At 43.7% G+C, this 25,150-nt stretch overlaps 1 protein-coding gene across 1 annotated transcript in view; it reads right to left on the bottom strand.

The window, feature by feature from the left end:
• The window catches only part of MTHFD1L (methylenetetrahydrofolate dehydrogenase (NADP+ dependent) 1 like), a 184,770-nt gene that overhangs the window by 139,199 nt on the left and 20,421 nt on the right, over nt 1–25,150 (bottom strand). The window contains exons 8-11 of the mRNA XM_045805348.2: nt 13,954–14,065; nt 7,528–7,619; nt 5,782–5,879; nt 3,122–3,295 (exon numbers count right to left, since the gene is read on the bottom strand). Coding sequence (XP_045661304.2) covers nt 3,122–3,295; nt 5,782–5,879; nt 7,528–7,619; nt 13,954–14,065 — 476 coding nt within the window. The remainder of the gene's footprint in view (nt 1–3,121; nt 3,296–5,781; nt 5,880–7,527; nt 7,620–13,953; nt 14,066–25,150) is intronic.

The following is a 25,150-nucleotide window of genomic DNA, read 5'->3' as shown; positions in this document are numbered from 1 at the left end:
TTCTTGCTTTTCATTACGTTAAATCTTTACACTGTAAGCCAGTATTATTTCCAGAATATATATTAAAAAAAAATCTTGCCGGAAAAGGAAATAATTTTCCATTTAATGGAGGGGTCCTTTCTATTTCTGAAGAAGCAGGGACAGCGTGTGTAATGGTTTAACGACTGTCACTTTCCATTAACTGATGTGACCAAAAGTAAAACTATGGAGGTGGTTTTTATTGCAAATGAACTTTTCATTTTAGATTATAAATAAAATGTCTGGTGTTTTAAACTGATCTCAAACATCCAGCTATTAAAAAGGCAGCTCACACACTTATAAAATATATCATTTGGTGTTTGTGTGGGTTACATAGTGTGGTATATATTTTCTAAAACCCTTCAGGCTTTCCTGCAGATGCAGGTTACGTCTCAAAATCCTACCCTCACAGCTTTTTTTTTTTCCCAATGCAGTTGAAAGGAACACAATTTAATTTTTGTTCCTTCATAGATCTTTGTGCTATAAGGAACATATATACCACAACTTCAGAAAAAGAACTGGTTTTCTCTTGGGGTTAAATCTGTACTGGAGAATTCAGGTTTCATTTCATTTCTATGGACAATACGACAACCTGGCTTCTTCAGCTCAGATGCACATATGAATGCTGGCAAAGAGACAAGGTGGGGCAAGAAGCAATGTTCTACTGGGCACGGACCGACACACAGCCATAACCTGGGGAAGCCAGGCTAGCCGTCACTCTCCAGCATGTGGCTGGAGGCCAGCCCTTGACAGGAGGACTTCAAGTTAGGAATCTGATAATAATACCATCAGAGCTTGTGTTTTGTAAGTATCACTCCTGTGCTCCCAGCTAAGGGCAGGGCCACGTGTAGATCTGTGTTTTTATTTCCAGTATTAACGAGCGCCCACAAGAGTGAATCACAGCCACTCCATATGAAAAATTACTGCCTGATTCTTCCTTGGTATACAGAGAGCGCATCCTCCTGAGTTTTCCTTAAATTTTCCCACCTTAAACAGGGGGAGAAGACCAGCAAATCCACCTACCAAAATCACTTAGAGCCTGGAAAAGGGGAAGCAAATTTGTGGATAAAATACTATATTTACTTTTGAAGTTCTGAATGTCCCAGAGTGTATTTCTGAAAATAAACTTGTATCAAGCACATTTCAGAAAAGCAACACTGATTCTGTGTGTGCGCCAAACCCTGGGACCCAGGGGTCCCTTATCCCATTCCCCAAGTCAGCTGGCTCCTTTCACACATCTGGCCCTGGGGGTGCCTGTAGGTGAGGCCAACCTTTCCTCTCAGCATGGAGCTTTCTTGCAGCTCCAGTTACGGAGACATTAGGGGTGGGGTCCTAGATTGGAAAGGACCCCGGTAGGACTGGGAGTCCAACTGTAGTGAGCCTGGAAGCCTGAGGGAGGTTTAAACCACAGGCAAGGCATGAATTCCTTAAAACCACAACCACTGAGTGACTCTCAGAGCCCTCGCTGTCTATCCTTCCAAAAGAGGGACAGAGGAGCTGGAGAAAGAGAAGGGAGAAGGGGAGAGAAAGAAATATATGAAGAAAGTATTTGGCCCCTAAGAAGATGAAATTATGGATTGTAGTTTTATCTTTCTTTGTAGTTTTAAAACACTGAATTTAAAACCTCTAGGGATTTTTCCCAACGAGGTCACTGGGCAAGTATACAGGTGAGCACGTGCAGGGCTGTTGATTCTAGCACTGCCTATAGTGGCCAAACCTGGGAAGCAATTTAAGTGCCCATCAACGGAGAGTTGGTTAAATAAATTGTGGCACATCCTTATGATATTTTCAAATCGTTTTTTTGGCTGGAATATCCTTGAAGAATTAGCAGCATGCTGAAGTGTCAGCCACGGAGCCAGCCGGGGCTTCACGGTGCCAGCCGGGGCTTCACGGTGCCAGCCGGGGCTTCACGGTGCCGGGAGGATGTGTGAAATGGAACCCACCCTCAGCCTAGGCATTTTTACTGCTCTGTCCCCCAGAATCTAGGATGGGAACAGTGGAACGATACGCAGGCATGCAAACTGATCACCCAGCTCTATACGGACCCGCACGGAGTGAGCTAGGTACACGACACACTGCTGGATAATCGCGCTGCGTACAGAGCAGCCCGGGGAAGATGGTCTCAAAGGTTAACAGCCCCTGCCTCTGGGTGGTAGGATTTGGCATGGTTTACTTTCTTGTTGACACTCTGCTGCATTTTGGAATAGCTTTATGAGTAGGTGTGACATTATAACCAGATAAAGAAACAAGGCGTTTACATTACTAATAAAATATGTAAAAATAAAGCTAAGCAAGAGTCAAGTCCAGTTGTAAGAGATGTCTCTGCCTGTTAACAAACAGGTTTTTGTGCCTTAAGCCTTGGCCTACAGATCATCGATAAGTCACTGCAATGAAATTTCAAGACAACAAAGGAATTTATATGGTCTCCTGATGTCCCCTCAGGTCACACTGAAAAAATATTTTAAATCCCTTGTTTTCGATCATTTTTCAGCCTGTGAACATATTTCTTTTTTTAAAAAGAGGGAAAATAAACACCCCTTTTCACAAATTTTCTAAAACGATCAACACAAATGAAAATGGCCCAATATTAATTTTAAAGTGCAAGAAAAGAGAAATAATGAACTTTCGTAATGCAAATACATAAATAAATATTAAGGATATTAACAGGAAAATGTTAAGTTTCACACAATTATCTGTACACTTTCCATTAAAATGTTATTTCTGAGTAGAACACAAATACCCCCTGCCCAGTTCAAAATATTTTACTTTTAATTCTTATTTTGATTTTTATCACAAAAAAAAAACTAAATGCAAAATCCACAACAGAACAAGGATGATCAAAAACATAATATGAAAAACAAAAAAATAAAATACTGGATTAGGAACTCGTTACACTTTATATATTTTGTGGAAGAGACTAATTTGTTTTGCACTCAAAATGAAAACTTACCTCATGTCAAATGAAGGAATGCCAAGTGAAATGGACAAAAATGTCAAGCTTGAGAAAAGAATGGATGTGAGGGGTGTGATGACAGACAGAAATAGGGAAGAGAGTTTTATAAACAGGCCTTCTTAGTAAAATAGATTTTAAAAGTAGTCTTACCCAGCTACTAAAACGTATTTTCCATCTGCTTGATCCTTTAACCTTTCCAGCAGGGACAAACGTACTTTGGCTTTGCTTTTGCCATAGATTTCAATTTCATCTGCAAGCAATCCTATCTCCTTGGCAAGGACTTCGACGGCTTTTGGAGTCTGTGCTCTTGAAATCTCAAGATCACTGGGGGGAAAACACATAAGAGGCAAGAGTCTCCTCAGCTTAGGTGGTCAGTGCGGGAAGTGAAAACAGCTATACGCCATGCCAACAATTCAATCAGAGCAATTGCTTTGTCCTCTGTCCCCAGCAGTATTAAGCACAACTGCTAATAATTAATGTGCATGAAGAAATGGTATCTTTCTTTAGGGAAGCAACTCTTAAAATCTCATGAGGATCGTAGAATTCTGCCCAGGTACAAAGATAACACCAAGACCATAGGAGAGAACTGTATATTCCTTGTCAAGTACAGTGCTCTCTGTGGCTCATCCCTGTCTTCGGTAAGCATGAATAGATGGGTCATTGCATAATGCTCTTACTGGGCTAGCCGCATGTGTCTCTTGGCTATTCAAAAATGTGGAAATGCTATTTTGTTTTATCCATGTCCATACTTTTCCCTCTCTTTTTCCTACTTCGAATCCAAAATCACAGTTCAAAATATTTTATTAATTGCATAACCGTCAGTAAAAGGACCTAGTGCTTGAAGCTTAACTTCAAATACAGGAAAGGTTTGGAACACCCAAGTGTTACTGGGCAAATCGTTTATCCTATTTTACTCTCAAGATGAGAACACCACTGTTAAGCTGACAGGAGTACTATGAAATCGGCCTGTGCTAAACTTCTCAGAGAGTCTTTTGGGGCTCCTGAGCTCAGCTCTTGGTTTTAATAGGGGCTCAGGCCGTCCATTTGCTGGACTGAGCCCCTGTTTGAGAGGAAGGCATGGCAGGCCCAAGACAGAGCTGGGGAGAGCAGGCATCAGAGACTCGGTCGGTCATCAGGGTTGATACCTGGGGAGACAGCAGTGCCCTGCCTCAACCCTGGAGCCCTTATTTGGGGGCCCAGCCGTCTCCACTGGCAGGAGGCCCGCTGCTCTGATTTTTCTTTCTTTGCTCCTGCTGATAATCGACTCGAAGCCCTCACACTGCTCTCTGTTCTCCACGACCCCATGGAATTCTGACCTGGGGCACGAGGTAACAGTAAACTCATTTCTGCATTTTCCTTTCCAGTTCTCCCCCTCTCCCTTCACTGCCTATGCTCCCACTTCATTTTGCCTTCCTGTCTATACCTTTTTTCTCTTTCTCTCCTCCCCAAATCTCTAAATGGAAATGCCGACTTTTGGAAAACCTCCAGAGTTTTTTCCTCACTAGCTAAAGAGTGACAGTGACATTGTTTTGATTTTTGAGGAATTTATAAACTACTCAGCCTGTCTCCCCCTCCCCCATACCTCAGAAGTCAAATTTGGTTCAGCAATTAAAACACTTCTTCCCCCAAGTGGAATTTATTTAGATTTATGCAAAGACTTTGGTACACAGTCTGGCAGAGTTTACCTCAATTTTTTTTTCTCACTCTCTATAAGTAGAACGTACTCATTTGCTTTTAAAAACTAAAGTCCTTTAACAACATAAATAACTTAAAAAAAATTAAGATATTTGATGAAACATTGCACAACAGGGGTGAGTGACATTACAAAACACAACATTCCCCGGAATTTATGTATTGATGAACACAGAAGGTGACACGATGTTCAGTCTATTTCAGGGGTGAACACATAGCCGGGTGGGTAGAATGGAACCGTGAGCGTTCAGCTGCGGCCCAAGGAAATGGATCAAATCTCAAAAGCAAGTGGTTTATCAAATGAAAAATTCATCAATTCCTGGAGGCTTTATCTATGATGTGTTCTTTTCAGTGCACTGTTTTCCAATGGCATTTGTGCATGCCTGGACAAAGGAGGGGGGCCCAATTCACTAGAGTGGGGGGCAGCCAGGGCGACCCACGATGAAGCTGCAAAATGCATTTCTCTGGCTCTGATATCTTATCTAATGAATTATCCCTGCTCTGCGTATTTCCAAATTTATGCAGGGAATATATGGCTTGCACCTCATTAAATGCTACGCCGAAGAAAATACCCATCTGGAGTATCACAGAAAACCCTGTCAGATAGTAGATATTACTATGATCTGAGGAAAGCTGAACTCACTTCCCACATAGAATGGGGTTTGGTTTGGCTGGTCATTTACCCCCAGCATAGACACCCACGTGGCCGTGAAGACCAGGCTGACAGATGAGTTGGGCATTTCCAACACCGAAAAGCATATTCCAAACATCATATTACTGTATTTTGTCAAATATAAGACACCACTATGTTATAGACCACTAAGAAGAAAAAACAATGCCATGTAACACAGGATACATCACCAACAGTAAAGGACATCCTGACTTCAGAAAAGAAAAAAATAAACATCCTAGAACGGACAGAATATGGTCCACATATTCTTTGGTGTTTAATTTTTAGGGCTTAAACAATAGAATGAACAGTGCAGCAATGTGATTAGAGAAAATTATCTACCATCAAAGCCCTAATACCGTGAAGCGTGCCCCCACCCAGTGAGTAACTCTGGGTATCTGAGGCACTTTGGTGGCCTGACGTCGCTATAAACAAGTCCCACAAATACCTCGGGACGGGGGAGAGAGGCTGGAGTTTCAAGCAGTGAAGTCTCCATCTTGCGTGCTGCTGTTCACGTAGCCATCTCCTTCCGCTGCTGACCATGTTCTTCAAGGGACAGAAAGGAAAGCATGTTATACAAGTAAAGGCTGAATGACAGGGTATGTAAACTACGAAAATACCATTCAGAGATGTTACGTCGTGAAAAGGATGAGAGTTGCACAGTAACCCAAGTGAACCTCAGGAACACTTTAATTCACATGTAATTAGCATTGTAGGTTCATCTTACAAAGGAAAACGTGAGACAAGGTACTTATAAGATAGGTTAAGCGTTCGCTCAAGACATCAAGGACTAGAATAAAATTTTAGAGTGTGTTCTTCCTCTGAGAAGAGAAAAATGAGGGAAATGTGAGAACGCATGAATGATCGGCTTGGATACCTAGCTTCCAAACTCTGCAACACTGTTTCAAGTTTAATCCTTTTACAGTTGGTGAACAGAACCAGAGCCCTGAATTGTTAAATGGTGATACACAGAGAGAAATAAAATTTGGCTTAGGTTGCAATGAGACATACAATCCTTACAGAAAGATATTATATCCCATTTGGAAGTGACAAGTTTATTTTTATTTTTTTATTTTTTAAAGGGGGGGGTCCCCTGTTTGTTTGTTTGTTTGTTTGTTTGTTTGTTTGTTTATTTATTTATTTATTTATTTATTTATTTATTTATTTATAGTGCACTCTCTGCCCATTGTGGGGCTTGAACTCACGGCCCTGAGATCAAGAGTTGCATGCTCTACCGAATGAGCCAGCCAGCGCCCCTGGAAGTAAAAAGTTTTAACTGTATACACCATGTATATAAGAAAGAAACTAAAACTTGCTTCTGCTTCATTCCACTGTGGCAGGAATTACAGACTCTGATTTCTCTCCTGATAGCCAAGGTCACTGCCAGCAGAACGCATAGGTGGCGAGCTGAAGATCTTGGGCTTTGGGTCATATAGATGGTCGTGGTTTGAAAAGCAGTCCACAAAATCTTTAATACTCCTGTCTTCGAAAGGTGAGCTCGATTCCCTTTCCCCTGAATGTGAACTAGACTGGTGGCTCGCTTCTGGCAAAGAGGAAACAGGGAAGTGGGGGTGGGTGACTTTGACAGCTAGGTCATAAAACCTACCGTGCCTTCCTCCTTGCCTTCTCCTTTGGGTCACTCATTCTGGGAGAAGTTTGCTGCCCCATCATGAGCAGCTCTTCTGAGAAGTCTGCATGGTGAGGGTCTAAGGCACCTTGCCAACAGCCATGTGTGTGAGCCATCTTGGAAGCGCGAGGCTCCGGCCCCAGTCAAGCCTTCCACTGACCTCCTGATTTCGACTGCATGAGAGACCCTGAGCCAAAACCATACAGCTGAGCTGTTCCCAAATCTCTGACCCACAAACACTGTGAGATAATAAATGCTTATTGTCCTAGGTTGCAAAATTTGGGGGATAATTTATTCCACAGCAATACATAACTAACAACAGACCCTGATTTGGGTCACCGTCCCACACTTGTCACGTCACCAAAGGCAGATTTTTCTAACTTCCATTTCCTTATCTACCAAATGGGAATGCCATTATCTTCCAGGGCAGTTGTAAGAATTAAAGGACATTATGTGGGTAAGGTGCTTAACACTGTGTCTGCTCCACAGAACACACTTGCAAAATGTTAGCAACTATTAAACAAAGCTCTCAACTCACAGATTCTCAAAGAGCTGTGTGAAACCAACCTGAATCCGTAGAGCTGCAGCAAGGAGACTCACATCATCTTCTGCAATGAGACCATTAAAATGCACCCCAAGAGAACCACATCCATGCTTCCCTAGAAAAAATTCGAGGGGGGGGAACAGACTTTCAGGATACTGTCATTTACAACCAATTGCTCCTAGGAAAAAGCCAGGGCACTGAGTGATGCTCTCCTTTTCAACCAAGGACTTTATGCTGTCATGCACAGCTCCAGGTGGGTCCCCAGTCCCTGGCACAACCTTGCGGCTCTTGACCGGCTTTAGAGTAGACCGGTTAAAAATCGTGCTTCTACCTCTAACCAGCAACTGTGACTTTGGGCCCATTAATTACTGTGGGTAGTTATAACCCCACACAAGTCTGTGAGAATTGAATGCGACACCAAAGCGCCTGGCATCTAATGTGTAGGTTTAAATGATACATATGGAATAAAAGCAACTTCACTTATGTATACGAAATCTAAGAAGGGGGACTCAAACACAGCATAATTGCAACCAAAGTGCCAAAAGTGTGAAAGATCAGGCTCTCTTTGATAACTTTAAAAATCTCCATCATAAAAGTAAGAGGACCAATTTTCCGTAGAAACTGAGGAATTGTATTTTAGGATATTAAATTTTAGGGATGACCTGGTTTTCAAACTACAGAGGCATTTATAAGGATTCTACTTCTCCCTTCGTCAGTTGGCACTTAAAAAGGTTACAAAAAATAAGCACACATGTAAAATGCTTTAGTCTATATCCTCCCTTGGAGAAAAGAAGCATTTCTAATAGCAACATTTTTGAATTAAGAAACAATTTCCCTCTAGTTTGGACCACTCTAGTTTTAAATTATCCATTTTGCTGACAGTCCTTTGCAAGAAAGAGCACAAAACACTTAAGAGTAAGTGTTTTGTGATGTTCTATAGTCAAATGTATTAAGGGTGTTGGAAAATCATATCCCTTCGGTATCATTTCAAGATTAGCAACACTTCCCAGTTTGATAAATCATATTTAGGCAAAAGCCAAGAGTCTAGAGAATGAGATTTGTTTTGTTTTGTTTGAACCACGAGAGATCTGATCTAAAGGTCTTGTCCAACCATTATGGAAAAGAAATATGCTTCTCTCATTTTTCTATCTTTAAATGACAAGGAAATAAGAAAAACCTACATGCCCGGAGCTGGTATCAATGTACCAACGCACGTTCCCAGAACAGAATCACAAGTACCCTGTCATAAAAGTGATGTGACCATTCTTCCACAGAAACTGAGAAACTGTATTTTAGGATATTAATATTAGGGATGACCTGGTTAAAAAGTTCTGAATCCGGAGAACTTGAGGCAATGAAGATGGTAACTTACTGCATCAGGAATAACATTCTTAAAAAATTTCATGGCTAAAGGGAATCGAGAAAGGAAATCATTACCTCACCCCTCTGCCTGTGTAGAGGCAGGGCTCCACCCAGAGGCTGTCTACACTCCGCCTGCCAAGCCTGTCTGCACTCAGCCTGCGAGTTCAGCAGGGGTCCCAGGGGTCCTCTCCCAAACCAAATGGGTCTTTTCACTTCCCACTAAACACTCCCCATTTACTCGTGGTTCTTCCAAGGACAGGTTAATGAATCACTTTAAAAGATGGCCTTTCATTTATAATTTTTTCTTGCTAACCAAACTTTCTACAACAAGAAAATTTAAGGCTAACGTGTCATAATGCTTTCCCTGGAAATCAGAACGGTACTTTCCCTGACAGGAGCTGTTTTGAGACCACCCTGGGAATTTTGCCAGAATAAATGAAATGGGAGGGACCAACACAAATTCTTCTTCGGTCTTCCTGCCATCTCTGCTATATGGAAAGGTTTCAGCTTTCTGCAGTCTGGCCCGAGGCACCCTTCTTATCACTAAAGCGCTGTATGAACCCATAGATTGAACTCTCAAATATTTTCTCATCCTCTAGGAGAACAAGTAACTCAAAAAAAACTATGTGAAGCTCTGAAAACAGGAAAAGCTAAAAAATTACAAATTAGTACAGATAACACTTTCAAAATCACTGGCCATTAGTTTTAAGTTAAATATATTCATCTCAGAGGATAATAGGAAAATACAATAAACAAAATCTTAATATAATGTTTGTAATAATGCTCACAAGGGTTGAACTCCTAGCTTAAAACATCTGAATTCCACTATCGAATAACAATGTCTTACTATTTTTTAACAGAATATAATGTAAGAATCTTCCAAAAAAGAAATATAATTAAAATATTAGTATCAACTTATATAAACAGCCCTTTTGAAATCACTGAAACTAAAGTAGGAAGGAATTAACACAGATTTGTATATTCTAAACAGCTTGAGACTTTTGTAAAAAGTCAGAACATTAAATGTATTATACTGAGAACTAGTTAAAATTAGAAATGAAACCTGGCAATAACATCTGAGTCCAAATCTTCCAGAATTTCCTGGGAAAAAAATATAAGGGAAACAGGTAATAGATGTAATGGATTTTAGAATAATTGGAGTTCAAAATTTATAAGCAAATATCCTTATTTTATTCCAAGGGCACAAAGATAATGAGTATATTACATGCGTGTCTAAGTTCTCTAAAGCTACGTTCTTACATTCTCAGAAACTCACTGGGAAGAGTCCTTCCCTGGGCTCGATTTTCAAATACAGGCTTACATTTTGCTAATAGGAAGTCTGACAGCTATTCTGTGTGCTAGAGGTGTGAAGACAATGAAGAGGAGGGAGTGGGAGAGGACCACTAGGTGGCAGCTCCCATGAATGAGGGGCTGTGAGGCGAGAGCTCATTTATTCCTCTCAAGAGCCTCATTCCCATCTTACCCACAAGAAAACTGAAGATCAGAGACCTTAAGTTACTTGCTCAAAGTCACACATCTTGTGAATACAATGCAATGAAGAGAAAACCAAAACCCCTCTCTTCTCTTTGAATAAGATCAATCTGACCCAAATTCCATGCTTTTCCCATTACATTAATCATAAAACCGTCTCCCTTCAGGGCCATAAGAGAGAAAGCTTAGGTCTCCCAGGCTCCCCGAGGTCATTAGCATAAACCCTGAGATACACCCCACAGTAAATACACTTATGCTCACTTAAAATGATGCTGTCAAATGCTCTGACCCACAAAATTCCTGTTTTGATCCTCTTCTCTGGGCCCGAGACATAAGACCAGCTTCTCCTTTGTCCCATTGGGCACATCAGGAAATACGTCTTAATAGCAGAGTATGAAATGGTCTTGCTTCGGATGCATTCTGCTCTTTAGCAAGCAGAGTGCTGCAAAATCACAGCTTCCGTGATTTGAAACTTAATAATAAAATATTAGGTATAGCTAGAAAACTGAACTTTAACATGTCCCTCTTTTATTTTATTTATTTAGTTATTTTTACTTGGTAAGGATTTATTAGCCAGTCATTAAGTCATTCACTTTCTCCACTCACTTCCAATAGATCAGATTTTCCCTTTGGCATCTCACAGATTTTTATATGCCAGAGTAAAGCACCATAGTATCATTCAGTGCTATTCGGGGAAGATACATGTCCCTCTTTTAAATCTAAACATTAGACTCATGCCACAGAAGAGTGAACAGATCCAGCAAGTTACGTGTAATTGTTTTCTGAGCACTACTTCTGGGATACCAGCCACTCGAAAAATCTCTCCTGGGATTAGGTATTCAATAAAATGCCTCTATAGGATTACCTCATTGTAAATCACCACATCCCATCTATTTTTACGGGGTTGGGGGGAGTGGGATCCGTTAAGAGGAGTATGAAAATTTCATTATAAACCCTGCCTTCACCAATCACCAGTTTATTAAGAATTCTTTTGTTCCTAAGTGTGAATAAAAGCACCCTTCTTTTTAATAATGCTTTCAGAAGTCTCTTTAAGTTGGCAAGGGAGAAAAGCCTTTCTTCAATCTATTCAGAGATCAGATTTTCATACTAATCAAAGTTGCTAAGATTAAAACTGACTGTGGTACCTGGCTGGTTCAGTCAGTACAGTGGGGGGCTCTTGATAGGGTTGTAAGTTCAAGCCCCATGTTGGGTTTAGAGATTACTCAAAAATAAAATCTTTTTTTAAAAAAGGGATCTCTCTAAAAAAAAAAAATAAAAACTAAATAAATAAGTAAATAAATAAACAAATAAATAAATAAAATTAAAACTGACTATCAGGAAATATCACGCTCTTTTATGAGTAGGGCTGACTGCAAAAATGTTCATCTATTTAATCAGTGGAGCATTTCTCATCTCTGTCTTTGCCTGCTCAGCCCTGTTTTTGAGTGGGGGACAAGTTCAAGAAGTCTTTATATCTGCAACCAACTTAAAACTGCAATCGATCAGAGCACAATTCTGAGTCCAAGTTTATTCACTCATTCGACACCCGGTACTGAGCACATACTAAGCCTCAGGTACTATTCTGGGCACTAGGCATTCAAAAATCAAGAAGAAGACTACTAGTACTAGACCAGACACACTTAAAATAAACTAACCGTAGTCAGTCTACATACAGAATTATTCCGTCAAAACACAATGCCTTGGTCTTTTTTGTTCCCCCAGGAGGATCACTGCATTGAAATCGAGTGTTTTTATGAATGCCTTTAAAAACTAAAAGTCCTCAAAAGAAATGTATTAAAAATAAGGCACAGCTTCACTAAAAAAAAAAAAAAGTCACCTTCATATATTGAAACATAGGGCTCAAAGGCATTCCAAAAAGTAGCCCCTCCCTCCAGCCAGGATGATGCCAGAATTGTCCTAAATACATAAACTCTAATTTTGAAAAAACAGCAGGAAAACATAACAGCAAAGAAGTGTTCAGTAAAGAACATAAAGTCACAACTGACTTTCCTAATCTAAATTCTGGGCAGAGGAGCAAATCAGCCATGCCCATAATTTATGGGTTAGGCATTGGTTTTTTCAGGTGAGGAAAGTTATACTTCAACACTAGATATACTTCAAAGAAGTCATTTAGTGCAAGCCTTCTGTTTGCTAAAAGGAGCAATGAATCCTACATTCACATTATATTATACCTCTAATTGCCTCATTCATCTGTGTGCTTTTCATCCAAGAGCCCAGTACCTGAATATTCCGGAAGATTCCTGGGAATCGTCCCTTACATCCTCCAATCCACCCCACCCCCTGCAGCCCCAGAGGGTTTATAATCTGATTGGTTAATTCTGGGAGGAGGGACATTTCCTAGAGTGGTGGGTCCATTATTTTTCTCTTTGAAGAAACAGTTATTTTATGAATTTCAGTAACATTTATAGTATCACATTGGTTTTTTTTTTCCTTCTATTACCTTCCAATCGAATTAAGTTTAGTGCATTTTTTGTGGAAAAATGTAAAATGGTTATCTCAAGGTGACTGGATCAAAGTTTACACACACACACACACACACACACACAATCTAATACAATTCTCTATTTCACTCTCTTGTGGAGCAGTCTACGTTTTAAGATTTTCAAGATCTAGAACCCCAGTGTGGTCCTGGCAGAAGTGAAAGAGGGCCTCCACCCACTTTGGCTCAACTTCTGACCACCTTTGGGGAAAAATGCCGCACGACACGCCCGCTCAGCACGGTCCTCTCCAACGCTGAAATCTGAAGCCTGCGGGTAACAGGAAAGGAGGGTCTCTTGCCTGCACACGTTACGCGGGGACTTGGAAAGGTGGGCTAGGTACAGTGCAAAGCTCTCCTAGCCTCAGAGTGTCTTTCAGTGAACGAGAAAAGGGCATCCGTCTGGGCCTGCCCGACTGGCCCCTCGCCTCTGTGCCCTGCTGTGGGCACAGCTTGAGCTCCTCTGAAGGGAGGTCTTGCGTGGTCCCGGGCACTCCTGGATCCCCTTGGCGAAATACCATCCTCAGACCACCTCTGTTTCTGACAGTGACTTTCACACTGCCCTGAGGGGACTCTGGGGCTCCAGGGAAGTTTCTGAGGGGTCACTGCAAGGGGGAATCGGAGAGACACACAAGGGCTGGTCTCCATTCCCATCCCTTCCAGCAACTGTTTTCATCTGCTTTGACATGCTGAAGGTCATCTAAGATTTCCTTGGGAGAACAGATTCTGCTTCGTTGTACGAGACTGAAAACCACTATTTCTAGCATACCTCACCCATGGACAAATTATCTCCTTCAGGTCACAAGTGACTGGACTGCTCCACGCTAGAGGCCAACAGGGGTACATGTGCATGTGGGAGCAGGAGGGGGCTACTGTGGTTGGCGTCTTAGCTTCTCTTTGCCCGACCGTACGGTTTCAGTATCAAGTAACCCAAAAGTAGGCACATCAACATTCTGAGTTTCCTATCCTGTGCACGGATGTCGACGACGACCGACCTTTCAGGGATGTCCTCTCTTCTGAATAAGGTTCACGTTTCTCGTAACAATCTCACCTCTGTTCATCAGCAGCCCAACACCAATTTTAAAAGACATTTACCCACCTGATAGGAAGTCATGGGAACAGTTGAGAACTGTAGTTCCTGGCTGTATCCAAGAAAGAGGAATCTCTTCTGGCTTGGGAGAGCCCAAGACCACAATATCAGCCTCGAGAAGCTAGAAAGAAAAAGAGAAACACCGCGCACGCTTTAATCTGTGGCAGAGACACGTGACTAGTGATCCGCGTCAACGAGCTTCGATGCAATAGAGGACAACGCTCCAGAGGCTGGTGCCACCCGGACGACACGGACAGAATCACATCATTGATTTCCTAATGCAGCACCGATCAGCACCAGGTGTGACTACCATATCCCAGAAAGAAAAGACAAAGGGGCAAGACTTCCTCAGGGCAGTCAGTTCAGCGCCTACACCGCGGGCGGTACCGCCACCCACGTGTCTTCACACCAACCGCGGTATCAGGAAAAGGAGGGGGCCACGAAAACGGCCCGCATGGAAGCAGGAGACGGAAAGGTGCACGGGGTGGGGGGCATCTGGATTCATGCTTGAGGCGGAAGACGGGGGAGGCTGTAGGGGAGCCGCCCGAAGACCTGGCCAGTTCGGGGGGCCTGCTGGCTTGTACAACTGCACGATCCAAAGGAGGCCCACCTGCAACTTTTACTGGATCTGTGGGGGGATTTTCAAGAGCTCGAGAAAGAATCTCATTTTCCTGGAGGCTCTGCTTAGTCTCCTGTCAAACTGCTCGTTTTTGTTTTTTTGTGGGTTTTTTTCTTTTTTTTTTTGGGTCAGAAAAAGGCAAGAATGCAACTCCTGACACAGAACACATTCATCACGACCGTCTGTCCAACTCTGAGAACAGGGCTGGAGGACCATGTCTGATAAGAGGGTGACAGGTAGAAGAGATCAGCTCTGATCTCAACCGAGGAATGACCCCTGTCCCAGTATGGACCCAACTAACCAACCAACGACCACAAACCGGATCCGTATGTGGAGAGCGAGAGGTGAAGGAGGACTCGGACACCCTGTGGGGGAAACAGCTATGACCGCGGGTGCCAGCTTTGTGGGCTGGTGTTACCACACCCGCTGAACAGACAAGGAAAGCGAGGCTCAGGGAGGGGAAGCCCCTCTCCGGTGAGTCCTGCTTCCCCTGGGGAGCCAGTCTTAGAACACTCCATGAGGGGAGAGCCCTCCCCTCTCCCACGCTGCTTTCTTCCTTCCCCCATTGCTTTTTCCACAGACTTTGGTGCCCTGCAACTGACTCCAGATTGTTTAGAATCAGACAGAGGGGGGCGCCTGGGTGGCTCAGTCGTTAAGGGTCTGCCTTCGGCTCAGGGTGTGATCCCGGGGTCCTGGGATCCAGCCCCACATCGGGCTCCTCCGCTGGGAGCCTGCTTCTTCCTCTCCCACTCCCCCTGCTTGTGTTCCCTCTCCCGCTGGCTGTCTCTCTGTCACATAAATAAATAAAATCTTTAAAAAAAAAAGAATCAGACAGAGGAGTGGCAGACAAGACATGAACGTGGCCCCCACTGCCGTGACCACCACCCAAGCGCCGCCATCAATGAATGTGCTCCACGTGCCCTCATCTGTCCTCAGCCTGGACGGGCTGATCACTGAAGAGCCCGGGGGAAGCATCAGGTGAGCAACTCGGCCTAGGAGTCCGTAACACAGTTTGGGCAAGAGGCTGCATCCGCTAACGTCTCTTAGAAATCTCAGGACAAGAGATGGCAGCGAGGGGAAGCAAATCCATGACAGTCCTACCTGGTTTAGGAAGAAAAAAAGCCAGGATCTAGAAGAGCTCCAAGTTCCCCGACAGAGCAGGAACACGGTAACAATTTAAAGGGCATGCTTTTCAAAGAGCCGAGAAAGCCATCCTTTAAAGTCAGCATCCCGGGAACTCTGAACAGTTTGATCGCGCCAACAGGGAAAAGGGAGTTAACATTCACCGGGTCCCACTAATGAGCCAAATAGTACTCACCGCTTTCCACTATCATACCTCATTAAGGCACAGGAGGAATACAGGGAAATGGTGTCACAGTAAACCAACCGCATGAATCACATTACAAAGAAGAGAAGTCCCTACTAAAACCGCCATCTTTGTTTTTGTCCTGTGGGACCACAACACCATGAAACGGAATTCAGAAGTTACTGCTAACATCACCAGCACCCTGGTGCGGTTAATGTCACACGTTCTCCGCACACAGATCTGAAAAGCAGCTAGATTTTTTGGGTGATGTTAAATCGAGGGGCAAAGAGTGTTAAGGAAAGAGAACTTTAAACATCTGAACAAAAACACATATTTCTTCATGTACTGATAACCACTACAGTAAGCCTCAAGAGAAACTCCAATGTTTAACTCTTGTTGGAGATGATCAGCAGATAAGAAACGCCTTGTCGCGGGGCGCCTGGGTGGCACAGCGGTTAAGCATCTGCCTTCAGCTCAGGGCGTGATCCCGGCGTTATGGGATCGAGCCCCACATCAGGCTCCTCCACTAAGAGCCTGCTTCTTCCTCTCCCACTCCCCCTGCTTGTGTTCCCTCTCTCGCTGGCTGTCTCTATCTCTGTCGAATAAATAAATAAAATCTTTAGGGAAAAAAAAAAAGAAACGCCATGTCGCTACATTTTCACACACAATAGCAGCAAAAATAGCACATGTGAAAACGTCTATAAAGAGGAAGTTAATATGTGCGAGACTGAAACATTCATTTTGGAAAAAGCCAAGGATCACAGGTTCACACAAGTCCCTTAAGAACACCTGGTTTCCTACACGTGGTGTCTTTGATACAACCTGCTCTTTTCATTACCTATAAATCTCAGGGATCTCATTCCGACTCCTCAACTCCATGTTTAAACATGACCCTGAAGTGGGCTGTGCTAATGAGCAACTGGAGGACAGCTGATCCCCCAGAGAAAAGACAAAAATCTCCACCATTAGCAATGATCACCTCGGAGATACTAATTCTTTCTGGAGAGGAAAACTGCTAGATGCTTAAATCAATAAATAACTCACTGAGGAGCAAGGAAGATTTTAATGAGCTAAAATGCAAGGAGAATTATCGTCTCGCTGGCTGTTTCTACTTTCCTCCTCCCAAATGGGAAAGACCCCGGCCAAAGCCTGGCTTGAAACTCTACCTCATAACAAAATACTGCTTTCTCTGCTGAGGCTTGAGTAGAAGCAGCTTACAGAGCACCGCCCACTCCCCAGGCAGAAGACCAAATGTTAAAACAATAGCAAGACACAGAAATGCTGACGTTTAACGTGGGGCATGTGGGAGTAACGTATAGTTCAGATATCATGAAAACTATTTTTCTCTACGTCATTGATTTTTAAGAGCGGGGGTGGGGGGCAAGCATCCCAAAATGGACAGAGGGAGATGGAGGACAGATGTGATTTGCAAGGTCATAAGGAACATCATGGTTTTGTATTTAGCAAAAACAAAACCAAAAATTTCAAATTCAAATTACAGGAAGTACAGCTCCCCCCCTTCGCTTGACTGGAAGACAGAATTTATCTTTCACTATCAATGTGTTTTGAAAGGCCACATGTGGGAATCTCATGTATGAGATATATATATACTGAAAGCTGGAATGAGTTAAAAAAAACAAGGTCGAGAGAGGTTTGATGAATCCTGGTTATATTACTTAAGACCTATAAAACCTGTGTCTATATTCTTCAGAAGTTATCAACACAGTTCAGAAAACAGAGTTTCAAAAAAATAAAAAATAAACCAATAGGTCCTTTTCTCTAGGGAAGATGTGCTTCTAAAATTATAGTAACTTAAAGAGAATAAAGAAGGTCCAGAATTCCTTAGTGAATACACTCAGAGGCCATCCCTCGGGGTCTACTTGGGGCAGAAAAAATCCCTGCCTCTAAGATTTTAGAACTAGGATCTTCTAGATGGGTGGGGGGGGCATAGAACAAACTACTGGGAGAGGAAAAGAAATGATTAAACATCCGATTTCTTTGCCCACACAGACATCGGTGTTCTTGATCAGGCCCTGCACCCGAGCTGGGAAGTACGGGGAGGGGTCTTGAGGGAAGGGTGCCTGGAATTTTTCTTTCACTTTTTTTTTCAAGAGATTTCTTTGATTCAAATCATTTTTTTTATTCCTAGAATAAGCCAATTTGGTCATGACATATCTTTTTTTTTTTAATGATTTTTTATTATATTATGTTAGTCACCATACAGTACATCCCCGGTTTCCGATGTAAGGCTCGATGATTCATTAGTTGTGTATAACACCCAGTGCACCATGCAATATGTGCCCTCCTTACTACCCATCACCGGTCTATCCCATTCCCCCAGCCCCCTCCCCTCTGAGGCCCTCAGTTTGTTTCTCATAGTCCATAGTCTCTCATGTTTCATTCCCCCTTCTGATTACCCCCCCTTTCTTTATCCCTTTCTTCCCCTACCGATCATCCTAGTTCTTATGTTCCATAGATGAGAGAAATCATATAATTGTCTTTCTCTGCTTGACTTATTTCACTTAGCATTATCTCCTCCAGTGTCATCCATGTTGTAGCAAATGTTGAGAACTCGTTCTTTCTGATAGCTGAGTAATATTCCATTGTATATATGGACCACAACTTCTTAATCCAGTCATCTGTTGAAGGGCATCTCGGCTCCTTCCACGATTTAGCTATTGTGGACATTGCTGCTATGAACATTGGGGTGCATATGGCCCTTCTCTTCACTACGTCTGTATCTTTGGGGTAAACACCAGTAGTGCAATGGCTGGATCATAGGGTAGCTCAATTTTTAACTTTTTAAGGGACCTCCACACTGTTTTCCAGAGTGGCTGTACCAACTTGCATTACCACCAACAATGTAGGAGGGATCCCCTTTCTCCACATCCTCTCCAACAATTGTTGTTTCTTGCCTTGTCTATTTTTGCCATTCTAACTGGTGTAAGGTGGTATCTCAGTGTGGTTTTGATTTGAATTTCCTTGATGGCTAATGATTTTGAACATTTTTTCATGTGTCTGTTAGCCATTTGTATGTCTTCATTGGAAAAGTGTCTGTTCATATCTTCTGCCCATTTTTTGATTTGTTTATTTGTTTCTCGTGTATTGAGTTTGAGAAGTTCTTTGTAGATCTTGGATACCAGTCCTTTATCTGTAGTGTCATTTGCAAATATATTCTCCCATTCCGTGGGCTGCCTCTTAGTTTTTCTGACTGTTTCCTTGGATGTGCAGAAACTTTTAATCTTGATGAAGTCCCATAAATTCATTTTATCTTTTGTTTCTCTTGCCTTTGGGGATGTATCATGAAAAAGGTTGCTTTGGCCGATGTCGTAGAGGTTGCTGCCTATGTTCTCCTCTAGAATTTTGATGGATTCCTGTCTCACATTGAGGTCTTTCATCCATTTGGAGTTTATTTTTGTGTATGGTGTGAGATAGTGGTCAAGTTTCATTCTTTTGCATGTAGCTGTCCAATTTTCCCAGCACCATTTATTGAAGGGATGACATATTATCTTTTTAACACGTTCTCTGGGTTTGATTTTCTAATATTTTGCTCTAATTTGTGTCTGTTAAGAAGAGTGGCTGTAATTTTGTTATATTTTTGCATCAGGGTTATGGTCTCATCAATGAGTTATGAATAAATGTTCTCTCTCTATTCCTTGAAGAAAAAAAAAAGGTTTATTTGGGGTGGAGGGAGGCAGGGGAGAGAATCTCAAGCCAACTCTGCACTGAGTGTGGAGCCTGATGTGGGCTCGATCCCACGACCTGTAAGGTCATGACCAGAGCTGAAACCAAGGGTCTGATGCTTCATGGACCGAGCCACCCAGGAGCCCCTCGTCCTTCCACTCTCGATGAACTGGGACACGTTGTCGTTTTTGAGAGCCCAGTCAAGTGGCTTTATAGCTCATACCTTCCACAGCAGGTTTCTCGTGGTGCTTTGCAATGACAAGGAGAGTCTGTGACATCTTATGTAGACAGAGGCTCCTTGATGATCTCATGGCAAAGTCCTGGAAAGAATTAGGTTCTTCTTTTTTTAAGTTTTTAATGGAATGTCACTTTCCTTTCTATAAAGGCCAAATTCCCAAATATGCTCTTTTCTTGCTGACTGACAAGTAGCTGTTAGACTGGGCTACTTTGCTTTGTTGCCCTCATGCCACCATATGTGTTTTAGGGAGATTACTCTGGAAGCTGGACCGAGAAGGGGTTGGAGGGCGTGGGAGTGAAACATGCAAGAGGAGGAGACATTTGGTGGGAAGCTGGATGCATGGGTTTGGAACTCAGGATGGTCAGGGAGGAGGGGAGGTAAGCCAGGACTCGTCAGCATACAGATGGAGTTAGACTCAGAAACTCGGGAGATCTGAGAGAAATGGGTAGAATGGGAAGGAAAGGGGCCTGAAGTACATCCCTGGGAGGACTCAGATTCCAGGTAAGAGAAGAGAAGCAAACGGTGACTCTGGTGTGGCCCAGGAGGTTGGAAGCGTGATGTGGTCACACAGGCGAAGGGGAAAGGGCACAGTAGACAGGTCTGAATGATACCCAATGGCCAAACAAACTCAAAGCAACAAAATCCATTTTTGGCAATTAGGAATCCGTTGATGACTTTCCTATAGAAATGGGCATTAGCACCTGGGCCTGGCAAATTCCTGCCATTTGAGTCAAGTGTGTTCCCTGGAGATGGAGACTTCATCCGGGCCGAGTGTTTTATGGGCAGAGTCCCTGTTTATTCATGCATTATTTTAACTTCAGACATCTAACTTTTTATTTGAGTTTACTGAACATCTACCATAGGATTACAGCTTTGTACCTATGGATCGATAACCACACTGGACTGAAATACTAAGGATACTATCAAATAGAAACGTTAAAATGACTGTGTAAGTACACTAAAATAAGAACATCAACCCATTTTCGTTCAGATATTGTAATACTTTGGCAAGATAAGAGAATGACGATTTCAGCAAAAGGTATTCCCCCACCCTCTTCCCCACACACTAAGTGATCTCATCCTGGGAGAATTCTTTTCCTTTCACAAATTAGGTATGTGTCTTTTTTCCACTCTCTTCTGTGATCAGAAGAGATCATTGGCTTTCATTTTCTTTTCTAAGATTTTATTTATTTATTTGAGACAGAGAGAGAGAGAGAGAGAGCGCGCACAAGTAGGGGGGAGGGGCAGAGGGAGAGGGAGAAGCAGGCTCCCCACTGAGCAGAGAGCCTGACTCGGGGCCTCCATCCCAGAACCCTGGGATCGTGACCTGAGCCCACAGCAGACACTTAACCGACTGAGCCACCCAGACGCCCAGATCATTGGCTTTTAAAATTAAGACCTATGTTGTGCTTAGTTCATAAATCAGAATGACCACAAGCCAAATGGACAGTTAAGGATTATGACTATAGCCCTTATCTACCAACATTTTCCCCCAAAGGATACACGTTCCTACATTCACCTCTTACTTCACCATTCGACACACTTACCACTCTGTATATGTGAAGAATACCAAAGAGACTCAGTTGTGTCCAGAATGACAGAAAAGTTAGTTACTCCATCTTCAAGTGCACCTGCAGCCGACGTGGGTTATAACACACGAGAGAAGGCAAGCACCACCTCACATCTCGTAATGGGTACGCTCTGAATGATTCATCAAAAATAATTCCCTTCCTCACACTCTAGGGAGAAAATAAAATTAAGCAGGATGGCTAAGAGACACGGAGAGAAAGAGAGTCTGCGTGCATGCATGTGCGATGAAGAGAATCTAATATGACAAAGACTCAGAATTCGTGGCACAAAAAGGAGGACATGCCCAAGTTACAGTTCCCAAAGCAGCACTAGGGCCAGCCAGGCCTCACAGAGGCAGGAGAGCCCAGCCGATCTGTCTTTATGTTGTTAACCCTGACCCTAAACAGCGGTGGCCTGGGGGAGGCAAGCAAGGCAAGGAGAGGCCGCTGTGCGAAATGCAACTCAGCATTTCCCAGTCTGAACCCCGGATTACACAGCGGCACGGTTCTGCGTTCCACTTCCTCCGAGCCACTCTCCGGGCCTCGGTCACTTCCTCTGTGAAGTGCAGAAGTTGCACTCGACAGAAGGGGACTGAGGTGCAGTGGGGAGAATGCTTGCTGGGGTTATGCGACCCCCCCTGGAATACAGGCACCGCTGCCTCTCGCGGTGCCCAGGCTCACACTTCACTTGCATGGAACGTTAATGAGACGAGAGAGGGAGAGAGAGGGAGAGAGCTTTGAGAACGAGATCTTTACCTGAAGGTAAGGTGCTTTACTGTTGTGGATTCCGTTCAATACCTAGCAGTTAAAGTATTCTAATTCTAATTCCTCAAATTACATTTTAATTCCTTAAACATCATTTCCACTGGGGAAGAAGGGGTGAAAGCTGGAGCCAGGCTCTGCCCCTGTGCAGAGAGGCCAACAGGGATGAGGCCAGGTGCGCTGGAGGGGACGTCACCGGCCTGCTTGCCACAAGACACAGCCGGGAGCCCTTCTTTTGTGCAGTACACACCTCATACTAACACGTGTCACCCTACGCGGCCCCCTGGAATGCACGCCCACCAGTTCCAGCAGACTGTCTCACAGACCCTCTTCTCACCACTGCTAGATTTAATCGGCCTGATTTGGGGACCACTCACCTGCTTCTCTGGTGTTAGCAAGTAATGCCATGATCAGGGAGCAGCAAGAGTGAAAAGAATGGGAGGTGACATCGAACGGCATTTTCAGTCCACAAACACGGAAACATACGTCGAAGAACGCTCAGGGCCCGACATGACTCAGGTCACTTAGTCACTCATGACTGAATAACCTTGGTATTTGCTTGGCACAAGACCTGTGGTGCCCCGGGGTCCAAGGCAGTCTCCTAGCCACCCATAACCAGTGCAGGGGGGAGAAGAGAGGCCTCGGTCGACAGGCCGCCCTCTCAACAGGGTGGACACCCTCCCTGCAGGGCTGGTGATAAGCCCAAGGCCGCAGGGAGGGAATCGCACTGAGTCTACTTGGGCTTCCTCTCTTAAAAGGATGTCTGGGGGGTGATCAACTGCTGGAATAAAACAAGAGAGAACTCAATGCAAGTCTAATGTCTTGGGCTTTTGTCTTTCTGCGGCTGCGCTACTGAGCTGTTACTTCTCTGAGTCTCAGTTTCCTCCTCTGTGAGATGGGGAGAATGAGGGTCTTGCCGAACAGGGAATGTGGGCAGAATCAAGGACACAACTGAGCAAAGTGCTGAGCCGGGTTCACAGGACCCACTAACTCAATTAATGTGAGGGACCATTACTGCCGTTACAATAGGGCACTGCTCTGTGGCCTCTCCTGTGAGAAAGAATCCATTATGCTCCCCAGAAACCTTGAAGGCTAGAAGACAGTGGGGTGACACCTTTAAAGTGCTGGAGAAAAAAATCCGTCAACTGAAAATTCTCCAACCAGCAAAACGGTACTTCAAAAACAAGGGAGAGATTAGTATATGTGCATATTAACAAAAGCTAAGGGAGTACAGGAGCACTAGACCTGCCCTGCGGGAAATGCAAAAAGGAGTCCTCAGGGTAGAAATGACAGGACACTTGACAGTAACTCTACGCCTCCGGAAGAAATAAGACCTCCAGAAAAACCAGTACTATTGTATTTTGGATTTGTAACTTGAGATTTTCTTTCCCAGCATTTAAAAGGTAAATGTGTTAAAAATTAAAATATATTTTAAAAAACCCAATCATGTAACTCACTAATCTCATCCAGTTTAAAAAGCTAGAATTCCCCCCCCCAATCTTTGGAAAAACAATTATTCTTTTTTCAAGATTTCACATGTGCAATACAAGTCTATTTAGAATTTTCCAGTTCACTTTTAAAAGCCTTCTATAAGCCATGCTAGGCTATGAATTTACACTGGAAATGACTTTGTGATCATTTAGCTTTGCTCAAAAAACCCCGACACCCTTTGATCCTTCAAATGGGAGACTTGTATTTTTCCTTCTTGTGTTAGTACTTGTTTTGAGGGTCTCTGCGCTCAGAAGGAGGAGAAATGAGATCCTCTGAGAAAAACAAAATAAAACGGTTCTCTTATTTCTGCGTTATTTCTTATACACACAGCTGGGACTGACCCGATTTGTCACAGCTGGAGGCCATTTCGCCCCGTCCTCCAGCTGAGTCTAACCACAAATTCAGAAGAGGCTCTCCTGCAAGGAGTGCGAGCGAGGGTGTGCACGCAGGGCCCCAAGGAACCTGTCAGCCTCTCTTCCCTGGAGAGGGGCACCACTCCAACTCACAAATAGTAGACGCAGAACATTCTCCCGCCTCAAACTGCTTTTGGCATCAGGGTGAACTCATCAGGGTGAGGCAGAGATAAGCCAGTTCTCACTGGGCGGGCGGCTCGGTCCAGTCCCCACACTGGGGAGACATTCCACTGCAGGGACCTGGGAGGCTGAGTGTGGGGCCTACGTGTGGGGGTGGAAGGAGCCTCCCCAGAAACATCACACCCAGTGCTTTCGCTTACTGACAGCCGATGCTCCGCAAGGAGGCAGCTAATGTGGACAAATGCCCAGACATTCTTCCCCTCCCCCACGTATCAATGCACAACTTCTAGCAAAGCCCAGAAGTGACGCTCAGAAACAAAGCAGGAAACCTATTCTTAGTTTTCAGTGACACACTCAGATGGGCATAAAATGGTCAAGCTGCAAAGTACAGAAGTCTCCTCTCTTTGCCACAAAACTCTGAAAAGGCAAATCTCAATTCTTCATGCTCAGGCTCCATGGAGAGTTTATGCATAATCGGAATCCGCTTCTATTCCACTAACTCTATGTAACTGTTCCTCAACATTGTAGGAAGGAATATTATTCCCGTAAGAAGTAATTAATAAACAAGGAACCCCCACCAGACAGGACTGGAAGCAGAGTGACTTCTGAGGAACACAGAGCTTGCGGGAAGGAAGAGGTCCACAGCTGTGGAGTGAAGGCTCTCTGTTACATTACTTAAAGCTAGTAATACTGGTCAAGAAGGGGGCGGGGGGTGTAAAGGCCAAAGCTGGGCACCCACTCTCTCCCAGACACCTTAGTCTTGTTTGGTTTCATTCCTTCCATCTCCAGATGTGGCAAGGCCCTCCCACAGCGACTCTCTCCTTCTGCCAGCCATACATTGGAAGCATGTCTACGGGGCTTCCAATGAGAGACCTAGATCTCAGTATTTTATTAGCTTATTTCCTTATGATTTCATTGACCCACTGACTCTTCCACATTCTGAAACTGGCCAGTGTCCTTCCTGACTCACATTAACAGCAGCCAAGCTACTAATGTGGATGTTTG

Source organism: Ursus americanus, chromosome 11, assembly GCF_024610735.1.
Source record: "Ursus americanus isolate L20-20 chromosome 11, mUrsAme1.1.p, whole genome shotgun sequence".
NCBI classification, from domain to species: domain Eukaryota; kingdom Metazoa; phylum Chordata; class Mammalia; order Carnivora; family Ursidae; genus Ursus; species Ursus americanus.
Note: the sequence above shows the minus strand (reverse complement) of the source record. Positions and strands in the feature narration are given on the sequence as shown.